The sequence below is a fragment of the Orbicella faveolata genome, unplaced genomic scaffold (assembly GCF_042242905.1).
Source record: "Orbicella faveolata isolate gen_17 unplaced genomic scaffold, um_ofav_v1 contig_12, whole genome shotgun sequence".
Classification (NCBI taxonomy): domain Eukaryota; kingdom Metazoa; phylum Cnidaria; class Anthozoa; order Scleractinia; family Merulinidae; genus Orbicella; species Orbicella faveolata.
The window spans coordinates 22,772,174-22,783,717 of record NW_028301539.1 but is presented as its reverse complement, the minus strand read 5'-3'; the positions used below and the strand labels follow the sequence as shown (position 1 = coordinate 22,783,717).

The window sequence follows — 11,544 nt, the reverse complement described above, 5'->3', positions numbered from 1 at the left end:
AGCTAAAAATAAAGCACTTTCCGTTAGGATTTGACAGAGATAAAGTGTACCATTATTTAAAGCACCTTTGAAACTATAGATTGGGCTAACAAAAGAGAGTACGAAAATTTCGTTTCAGTAGCACTTTAAGATGCCAGGGATTGCAGACTAGTCACTAGCATTCTTATTAGATTGCCTTGACATTTCCCATTTCCCATGTTCCTAGCTGCGATCGACTTCTGAAAAGAAGCAGTGTCACAACATGCATGGCACTTCTAGTCCTGCTTAGCTCCCTTACTGATATATTTCCATATACAATCCACCGCATTTGCATCCCAGTACGGGTTGTGCTGTCCAAACGTACAATACTGCGCAAAAGTAATACAAACGAAATTCGTCGCATTTCGTTCTTTGTTATCGCGAAATTTCGTCGAAATTTTCGTCAAAATTTCGCAGACACCTGACGCCTTTCGAGACGAAAACACACAGAAATTTTGCGGAAGGGAACCAAATTTCGCAGAAGCAGTACCAAAATCACTCCAAGTAGCAAAAATAGATCTTTATTCTCTAAAATAGCATGTTTTGTAATGAACAGGTTAATTGAGTGCAAAAGGTACGAGTTTTACTTTCAAGTAATTATTTGTTAGCTCTTGCTTGATGTTGAGTCCTTAGCTGACACATTATCCCTTCGAGCTGAAGATGAAAAGTAAGGAAAAAAAAAAACTGGTTTAGTAATCATATTTCAGTACCATGCATGTTGATGTCATTTCTCGCTAATGATTGAAACATTTCATATCAAGGAGAGTTCGGATATATATATATATTTTTTACCATTTCAGTTCTGTATTTATTATCATCACCTCTATTTTGTATTTTATAACACTGATAAGTTGTTTAGAGAATTAGAGGAATATTATTAATCTAGGTGCTGAATTCTAGTGCCCTGTTAAGAAGTTCAAAGCCGACCAAAACTCTTTTCACCCTAAGAACGCAAGCATCAAAAAGGTGAGTCTATCAAAATCAGAACAATCTGATTACGTTAATGACTTTCACTGAGCCCAAGCGCTTTATATCACTTTCACTTAGCTAACCCTTTGGCCGCTTCCAATTTTGTTGTTTTAAAATATGTGTGCAGAATACTCATTGTCAGCCAATCAGATTCGAGGGGAATTGCTTGATTGGTGGGCTTTCGCATCGACTGCAGTCAAAAGTGGTTCTTCTTGTTACCGACCAAAATGACCGCTGTATGTGGGTCACGAATGGTTGTACCATCTGTGAACAGTCCTTGATTTCTTCTCGCGTCAGAGTGAGAAATTCTGTTCAATCCCTTTCGAATTTAATCGTTGATTAAAATTTTTAGAAATAGCTATTTTTCACCAGGGTTTCAGGAAAAGATGGCACACGGCTCAAAGTCGATTGAGTTTAATATGAATTAAGTTCGGGTTCTGAAAATATAATATTAAACTAGCGCTCCTTTCTAAAGAAGCATGGCTAAAGATGGCCTCCATTGTTCGGTGAACTGAGCATTTTCAATGCTCAAATTAATATTTACAAGCCCAGCTGGCAGCTATTCGCCATTTGAACTTCTAAAATACAAATTTATGCAGTATAAATTATATTTAAGAGTAGATGAACCAACGTTTCGAAGATCGAATAAAGATTAAACTTCGAATAAATGAGCAATGAAAGGACCAAAATCCAAATATATTCATTGAGGGAAACCTATGAGGTGTTGCACCTACACAAACGTTTAAAATGAGTAAACGAGTATTAAAATGGATCTCTTACCGCAAAAATTGCACGTTTTAGGGCAATCATCAATCATGAATGCTTGAACTCTGGGACTTGAACACATCTGAAGTGTTTGCAAAAGAATACACTTATACGGGCTCATCTTGTCAACACAATCCTCTGATAAAAAAGAAAAAAAATCAGAAAATCCAAGAAAAATGGAGAATATACCAAACAGAAGCTCCACTAGGAAACAGATGATCAGAGAAGAAAAGTGCAGACGGATAGGCAGAATTATAGACAGACAGATAGACAGACAGACAGACAGACAGACAAATAGACAGATACAATGTAGATAGACAGATGCACGGACGGATGGAAGGGAGCAAGGAACTAAAAGGAAGGCAGGAAGAGAGAAGAAACGAAAGAAGGAATCAAAGAAAGAGATACGAGTACGTGCATTGTATCAAAAAGATCAAGGCCAATGCCACAAACAGTTACACACGTGACTAAACTCCTCGCTGAGTAGAACTTATACATCTAGAGCATTATAGCCAGCCCCAACCTTAAAGTGTATATGACAGATACTTTTATTTGCTTGATGAAATCTTCATGAGATCGTGATGTGGAAATGGTAAAAAAAAAAATTGGATATCGTTTTTTTTACCACGTTTTGGCAGTCGCAAAAAGTGGGATTAAGACCTGGAACTAGTCAGGCTGTGATGTCAAAACAAGAACGTAGGTCTACTTATTTTCGAACCAAACACATAGAAACGAAAAACATTACAGGAACTTACTATGAATTAGGCAATCAAGCGTACTTCCGATTTTGGTTCAAATTTGTAAACATTTACGAAAGATATGTAGACCTACGTTCTTGTTTTGATGTCACAGCCTGACTAGTCTCAGGTCCTAACCCCTCGCGGTTTCTGACCCAGCCGGAAGTAAAATTTAAACTGCACACGTCATGTTATATACGCATGGCCGTGCGTATATTTAAGCAATAGACCACAAGTTTTTATGGTTTATAGGCTGATAAACCACTTGGGACGTTGGAAGAACACTCGAAGAATTCGTAATTCACGAGCCGCAGGCGAGTGATTTACGAATTCTTCGAGTGTTCTTCCAACATCCCAAGTGGTTTATCATGCCACTAAGCCATAGAAACTTGTGGCCTATTGCTTTTGTATAATAATCCAGAAGACACGCGAAATTTTCATGAGTTTACTGGAACAATAAACCATATTGACCAATCAGAGCGCGCACCTTCACTTGATCATTATATAAAGAGATTTCGTTCATGATGGCTCAATAGGAATTAGGTAGGACTAGCGCGCGCGCTATGTTATAAGGCAATATAGTAAATTTACTTTTTGAAACCGTTAATCCTAAGCATTATTTCGTTACAAAGTTATTTGGTTTTTTTGTTTTGTTTTGTTTTGTTTTGTTTTGTTTTGTTTTGTTTTGTTTTGTTTTGTTTTGTTTTGTTTTGTTTTGTTTTGTTTTGCCTTCTTTCTCACCTTGACAGTTATACAATTTATTAATTTCCTCTCTGTCATAGTAACTCAGGCCCAGTCTCTGGCCAATGGTGGCTTTTTCATCCGTTGGCACTATTGTGGGAATGTTCCTATCTTTGCTGAACGCAAACTTGCTGTAATGCATCACACTTTGATAGTCATATGGCTTGCCAAAGCTAGAGCCCAGATCTCGCGGGTACTTTTGGAAATTGCGAGCATGTTCTACGAATGGAAAACCAGATTAATCTACCATCAATTTCACATTGGAATGGTTTGGCGAGCAGATTTATGTAATTATTTAGTGTCAACATCTGCTGTGACTATTGGTTTAGATTTCTCAATACATCTGCATACTCTCACCCTGCCTCACTACATGATGACCAGCTAGCCTTTTTTACGACGGTGGCCACAAAAGCGTGCCTCGAGTCGTAAACATGGTCCTACTCGTGACTCTCGTGCGCAAAACCATACCGTCTGGACTAGCCCCAAGAAACCACTGTTATTTATATCAGCAGGAAGTGAGAAGGTAGGTAAGTTGTTCAAGTCTCCTCAAGGTGCATTCTTAGACCATCTGCGCACTTCTCCAGGTGAGTAAGTGAGTAATTTAATACAGAAATAAGCCTGATTATCAAGTTGACGTCGACAGCTTACATTGTAAGTTGACTGTTCTAAAGGCAAATTCTCCAATCACCTTAAACTATGTCGGATTATATAACAATGTTCTGCCATGACATATTAATGCATCTAACTTTCATAAATGATACTCCAAACGCTGTATCCTATTTTATACCTAATTTTATCCTTACACTTTATCAATCTAAACGCTACAAAACCTCAGTGATAATCTGTTAAAAAACTTTTCGACCAGTCTCACCCTGTTCAATATTTTTCCAATCTATGTTGATGTATTTGTCGCGGTCCGGCCTGGTGTGTTCGTGGAAAAATCCCAAAGCATGCATGATCTCGTGTACGACCGTCCCAATCCTCTCGCACCCAATGCCGATGGAAATATTCTGCTCGATATCACCGGGATCCCTGCCAATCCTGGAGTAACACCTTGTAATTGTGACAACAATAACAATTATCAGTTTGCGTTTGAAATACAGCCGTTAATAACAATTTATTGTTGTACAGCTGTAGCTTGTTAAGATACAATGCGAGCTGTGATTGGCTTAAAGTCGGGACCGGAGTTATGAAGACATGCTTATTAGGTGAAGAAAACGTGATAAAAATGTAATAAATTTCTTATTCACCGTCTGTCGTCATCTTACTCGGTTTACCAGTAAGAAAAAATAGTTATAAAGAACCTTAAAATTCATTAAATTTATTGCATTGTTGAATATGAACCTACCCATCTCCGCTGAAGAACCTCACATAACTTTTATGCTGTGTGTCTTTTTTCGGAAGTTCGACAAACTTCAAGCATGTCCTTTCCTTCAGATGGCGAATTCCTTGTTTGACAAGATCAACGGTAAAAGGCGCTAAAGGAGAAAACATAACATAGTTAATAATCAACTAAGTAGAGTCTCCACTGATTGGGTTTCGATTGGAAAACTGCATGAGGAATTGCGATACCATCTCTACCGTTAATAACACACCTAAAGCCTCGTCAAACGTGTAGTAAACTATCCCTTTCGGCCAATATAGAACCGGACTGACGACAGCGTCACGTGATGTGATCTCTCCACCAGTAAGATATCGTTCCGTGTCTTTATCGATGACAATGTCCCCTTCAAATAGACCTAAAAGAGCGAACACAATGGAAATTTTTCAGCCTGATAATACAACGTGTGAATAAAGCCTGTTTAAGTCATATTGAAAAGATAATGTAATGACATGAATACAGTCTGCTCCGTGAAGAAAATAAGGTCTTGCTAAACGAAATTCGTGTTATAAGTTCAAAGCCCATAAGAATCACGTGAGAGAAATTAAAGGGGATCTGTCCTGCATAGTTGACTATTCCTTTCCGTTTTCTGCGAGGCAACGCGAAATAACCGAGAACTAATGATTGTGATTTTATCGAAACAGTGTCCGTTTTACTCAAAGAAAGTGGAAAGAGTAAAATAAACCTTTAGTGCCTATATTAGGTCGCATTGTCTGGTGTTTAGTTGGAAACATTGCTTCCTGTTATGTTCCCATTTCAAAGCCCTTTATCAACAGACGTGCTCCTTGTTCCCCAGGCCTTAATCATTTTGTTTTCCTATTTTGCCTCCCTTTGAGGCACGCAGTAAAACGATTTTGTCTACAGGTGTAGCTGGTCTATCTGTTATTTGTCAACCTGTTTTCGGCGACCTATTCCCCGATAAGTAACCAAATCAAATACAGGTCAAAAAGTTGTGCCTTGTTGTCACCCACTAAGAAATGGCACAGCGCATATCATAAAAAAAATACAATCAATATCGCAGTGCTAGCAGATAACTTGGAAAGATGTGTCCCTTTTGTAACTTTAAGCTCCTTGATGTTCACAAGGCACAGGAAAACATTTTAAGGCTCAGACACGCTAAGTTATCGGTGGACGAAAACTGGCATCTTAATCAATAGGCCATTTCCGAGATGCCTTTTGCCTCTGTGTCAAAACAAGTCTCCGAGCGAAACTATTCATATGGAAATGTGTTCGCCCTACAGGTTCATTTTCATGTCAATTTATCTCATTTTCATATGAAAGGTTTTGCACGAAGACTAAAATGGCCCATTGAGCTGGCTCAATTTGTCTTACCAGTGGTCTCCTCTGATCTTGTTTTATCAACATCATTTTCAACTGCAATTATTAAAATATCGTAGAGTTAATCCAGGATACGTAACTGGAAAACATGTAAACAATAGCCTCCATTTGGCGCGGAACAGGAAATATGCTCGCACATTTGTCCGCGGACATTGTCTGCTCCGAGAAGCGAACAGTTCTCCGAGAGCGTAGCTCGAGGAAAACTGTGAGCTTTGAGAAACAGATAATGTCCGAGTATATCGTCGCGCAAAATGGAGGCTATTGTGTTTATTATCCTTTAAATATTTTTCCTAACACGCGCAGTTTTCAAAATTGGGGAATGTCACTCGGATATTGCCAGTTTTAGCTGGGGAATACTTAGTCACGTGACGTGTTTAAGCCAATCGCGCGCGAGCGAAAATATTTGATGGATTATAAAACACATTATATATTAAACAATTCATCATCTTTTTTACTGAGATTATAGATCGAGCTAGAACGTTGAAGGAATAGACCGATTCCGATATCTTAGAATTCTAACTTGGCTCCGAGACTCAGGGAAATGAAACAAAAGAAACCTTTTATTCATCACTTTAACCTCGACTTGATTTCTTTTTCTTTTTTTTTTTTTTTTCTCTATTAACGTCGGAGCCAAGTTTGAATTTTAATATATTGAAATTGTTATTCTGACATCGACATTTCCCAAAAGAGGGACAACTTTTAGCCTTATTTGCGGTATAAAGGACATATAGCCTATATAACCTTCAAAAAAAAATGCACGTATGTTTATCTTTAGATCACTTCCGAGATCTTAGATCTATCCAAAAATTAGTATTACTAGAAGCTATGAATTCTGTCATATTTGTATTGAAGTAGACAGGACAAGAGTGGCAATTGCGATTTATATTCTTCAGGTTTCACGGGTGTACAGGTAAGATTATTTAATAGATCTAGTGCTACATGGCAAATTGTCCTATAGAGCATTAGACATTGCATTCCTGTCTAGCTGGCTTGTTTTCTTGAGTGCCCAGCTGTCAGTGTAGAAAACAACATATTATCGAGACTTTTTAAATGAGCGACTCCTTTAGGGCTTACATGATTTCCCTTATAATAGATGTGCCATCGTATTTACGACTTGGCTATGTTTACGTTGGTCATATGTCCCTCTTTTGTTTTTCCGTGTTGCCCTTTATTTTGAGATGAATTTAACAACAAAAACATTGGTTCTTTCAGTTTATGTTATTTACGTGTTAATTAAGCGAAAAGCTATAGGAGAATCTTTGTTTACAATATTTGCCTCATTACCATAAGCGATGCAGTTTCTGATGGGGCTACAAAGAGATTAATACTGAATATTGAAAGGGCACAGCACGATTAACTCTCCCAAGGAATTTGAGCGCGACGTACTGAATACTTTTTGTGCGACGAGGGTTTAAAAGCTTAAAATTATACATAGAATGTATGAGCTCATTAGCGCTTTTGCCACACAGAAATTTTGATGTTTTTGAAAGCCAATTTCTCCTCGAATATTACACCAAAAGAGCCAAAAATTCTACCACTTACTAAGTTTCACAAGCTCTTTAAGTTTTTCTCGTAAAATGGTATCTAGCATGATGCCTTGTATGCGCAAAGTCGTATGTTAATGAGGAAAAATGTAACTGACAATGACGTCAAAGACTCGCCTATAGCACTGTCCCTGGATAAAGGAAAGCAAAATAAACCACGTTGGGACTTGAATTCTACCTATCACAAACCTCAAAACTTCACCCTTTGTAGCTCTTTGTCGACCTTTTAAGTTCGATTTTGTTTGTTAGGACGCCAGGCTTGCCACAGTTTTGAAAGATTTTAGTTCGTTTAAAGAGAGGGCTTAGGACGATCTTCAAAAGTTCCAGTTGGAGCTGATCCGCATTGGGTTATCGGTCATCTCGCCACCAGGGAGTCTCGTCACCAACAAGCTCGCCACCAAGCGAAGTCCCCTCGCCACCAATAATCTAACAAGGCAGTGGATGAAAGAACGAGGAATAACCTATATATGCGACTCGGAAAAAAAAGCTAAGAAGGCAATGCGTTGTCCATTTCAGTGATGCAAAAGACCACTGCACAATCATAACAAGAAAGTAACAAAACGAGAGCGCGGCAAACCGATTCGCCAGCTAATTCACCTCGACTACTTTACTCGACTAGTTTATCTTTTCGTTGGTGTTTGGTGGCGAGGTGACTTCGCTTGGAGACGAGTTCTTTGGAGGCGAAATTCCCTGGTGGCGAGGTGACCGGATACTCTGCATTGACATCACATAAGCTGTGAACAGGAATTGCACAGTTGCTCTGGCAAAGTTTGTCCACTTAGCTTTACGTGACACTGGAACTGAATCTTGTAAATAATATTTCGCAGGGTGTTTGCATCTCTTTCGGACCTATCAGGAACCAAGGGCAAGCCCAAGGGCAAACAGCTTTAATTGTGCATGTACTGAAAATGGCAATAGTTGACAAGAATCTCTTGTGAAATATCGCATTAGCATTGCATTGCGGGATGCTTATGTTGGCTGAGGCATATCTTGAAAATTTGAGAGGCTCATAAATAAAAATATGAGGAATAACTTAGATTGTATCAGCATTAAGGCCCATGCCACACTTTTAACAATCTTAAAACGGCCCCCGCTATCTTTTCGATAGATGCGTTAAAATTGTTCTCTATAATTATACATACTGTAGTGAGCAAGCAATCCCAAAACTGAAACTCGCTGGAACCGCTATGAAACGGCCAAAAAGAAAACACGCGGAACAAACAAAAAGAAAAATCAAGGAATTTTGCTATATTTCACTACTATTTTCAGCTTTTAAACAGCGATCGCTAGAATTCCTAAACCAATCCTTATAACTTATGTTAGCTATAACGATTTACTCTTACTTATGAGCTTGCGCTAACATAGACTTTCTAAAAGTCCTTTCCACCAATACTTCACTGGCCTTTTGGTTGTAAGTCTAGCCCCAACTGTGCCTTAACGAGGGAAGTTGCTAGTTTTGGTCCCCAAGCTAGAATATACGACTTATGCAAAATACTTCGTTTCGTCTGACGAAAAGCTCGCAAAATGAAACTGAAGGAGATCAACATTAATCTTAAGTGCGGGGCTGTAATATTGCCTTGAAAAACAACACTCTATGATTAGTTCTAGGCGCAGCTGTGCACCTGTGTAAGAAAAATTTCAATTTATGTGTCACTACCGATGTGAAAAGACAAAATAACTTGCATCAAAAGAAAATGGAATTGCTTGCATACGTCACAGTTGAAATAATTACTAAGATCAGGTACATGTACAGAGGCTATTAAAGATCAAAATGTCCTCGAGACAGTTTCGAAAGGGTAAAGAAAATGCTGCGAATCCGTCGTTTCCTAGATAGTATGAGTAGATAACAGCGCAATCAGGACTGTAAGCCGACCGCGAAGTCATCACAGCTGCTTTTAGTGCCTGCTAACAAAGAGAAATTTCCGCTTGTTATTTTATACCGGCTGCAGTTCTTAAAAATAGTCAGAGATCCGCTGGAGGGCTAGTGTATTCTCCTGTAGCCGAATTAAATTCCGTGCAGCCGGTGCACGCAACCGATGAACAAACCCGTTTCTTTTCGCGTGTAACCTGACTCTTTAATAAATTTTGACAGTCCGCTTTTGAAGATTTGCCTTCTCTTGAAGATATGTCTTCGACAGAGCAATGCAATACTAATACGATATTTTGAAAAAGAGATTTTGTTAATTGTAGTTACTTTTAATACATGTACAATATTTGTTATTGTCCTTGGTCAGAGGTGCTTTTGGTTCCTTTGACAACTGAACGCACGGAGACAGAGATTCTTGCGACAAAGTAAACGAGAAACTGAAATCCAGAAGAAGAGCGACTACAGTTATGTGCTGTTGGTGTTTTTGTTACTCTCCGGTAGTTTTGCATGTCTTTCTTCACTAACATTTCCGTCACGGCAGATATATGAATCTCCAGTACCGTCAGTTCCGTTCCCGCGCCGCTTCAACGGAACTTCAGTTTAGGCTCATTGATCCCAAACTTTAGAATCGTGTTTGACTAGTTATTTTACTGTTATCAAAGCTGGAATTTGCTACATACATGGTCATTACCAGTCTACTGCAATCTTTTCATCAAATTGAGCAAAAGTGGGAAGTGAAAGTCTACGTTGTCATGCCTGCGTGTCAAGGGCCAAAAAAGTGTCTATTGTTAGACAAGACGGACATTCTGGAACAACCAACACACTCGTTTTGTACTGATCAATACGTGTCATACGTCATTTGGTCAAATGTACTTGATTAGCAAAAAATGAGGAAAAAATATGAAACCTTCATGAATATGTATTTACTTGAATCCTCGAAACATACGATCTATTCAAGCAAACATTGCCAAAAAATTATGTCTCTTCTTAAAGGGAATAAACCGTATGATATATATTTTGTCTGGCGTTCATGCGAGAAAATATAATGAAAACCTCACCAAAATTCACCTTACTGACCAACATCAATACACAGACCTTTGGTCAACAAATTATGCATATATATCTGACTGAACTGAAACGGAATAAAGCATGAAACCTCGAAAACTGCGCTAAAAAATGTTTCCCGTGGTTGCTACTGATGAACAGTTTCTAGGAATCTTAGCTCAAAGAACTTGGCAACAGATTCAAGCGAGAATAGATCAGAAAATTGTCGCTATTAGTCAAAGACTGCATGTGAAACTACACCAATAAATGGAGCAGCACTTTTTAAACTTTGGGCGAAAATAAATAGAAAGAAAAAGGACAACGCTTTTGTATTGTAGTACCCACCGATATCCTGTATTAAGAGGTCCACACGATCTGTCTTTGAGCGTATTCTGCAGTGAACAACAGCAAAATAGAAGAGAAGGAGAAGAAAATTGGTTCTCATCGCGACAATCCACTCGCTGTGTTCGATCGGTTACTTTCGGAACAAATATCAATACTGCATATTGCACCAGTGACTGATATAGATTTTGGACCTCATGGGATAACCCTCAGAGTAGAATTTTTCCTGCCCTTTCAAATCAGCTGGCCCAAAAATTCCTTCTACAAAAACGTTCTCTACGATGTCAAAATATTGCAATGGTACTTGGTTTGCCCAGTCAAAGGCATTTAACTAGTTTTTTTATGTGTGAGTAGTTTTTCCGGTTTTAAATTAAACTTCAGGTGTCGTAACCAAGATTTTGTTATTACTCTGTCGCGCTTGAATACCTCACATTGTTTCTCGACACAAAAGACTAGTGGATAAGAACAATAAAGTTAGTTTGTGTTGAGTTCTGAGCGCGAAAATAATGAATCTGAAATAACTACCGTTTCATGGTATCACAAAAAATATACATATTTTAAGATAATTGTTATAGAGTTGACCCAAAGTCTCCGTCTTAAAGTCAGCCGATTCATTATGGCCAAAACATTTTGATTTCTAACTTGTTGACGACCATCCTCGGGGACCCAGGGGCTGCTAGTTGGGACGATGCGATATTTTCGGGTGAGCGATGTTTTCAGGCGAAAGTTTACTTCAAGAGCGGAAGAAACTTTCGCCTGAAAATATCGCATCGTCCCAACTAGCAGCCCCTGGGTCCC

General features: G+C 38.6%; 1 protein-coding gene across 1 annotated transcript; it reads right to left on the bottom strand.

Moving 5' to 3' along the window:
- Positions 1 to 523: 523 nt before the first annotated feature.
- LOC110044006 (astacin-like metalloprotease toxin 1) lies at positions 524 to 11,073 on the bottom strand. Its single transcript, XM_020749518.2, has 8 exons — positions 10,750 to 11,073; positions 5,944 to 5,985; positions 4,826 to 4,969; positions 4,579 to 4,708; positions 4,102 to 4,283; positions 3,231 to 3,449; positions 1,768 to 1,890; positions 524 to 672 (listed from the first exon to the last, which is right to left on the bottom strand). Exons 1-8 carry the CDS (start codon positions 10,847 to 10,849, stop codon positions 623 to 625), a joined length of 990 nt encoding a protein of 329 aa, XP_020605177.2. The 5' UTR covers positions 10,850 to 11,073; the 3' UTR covers positions 524 to 622.
- Between the last annotated feature and the right edge of the window lie 471 nt (positions 11,074 to 11,544).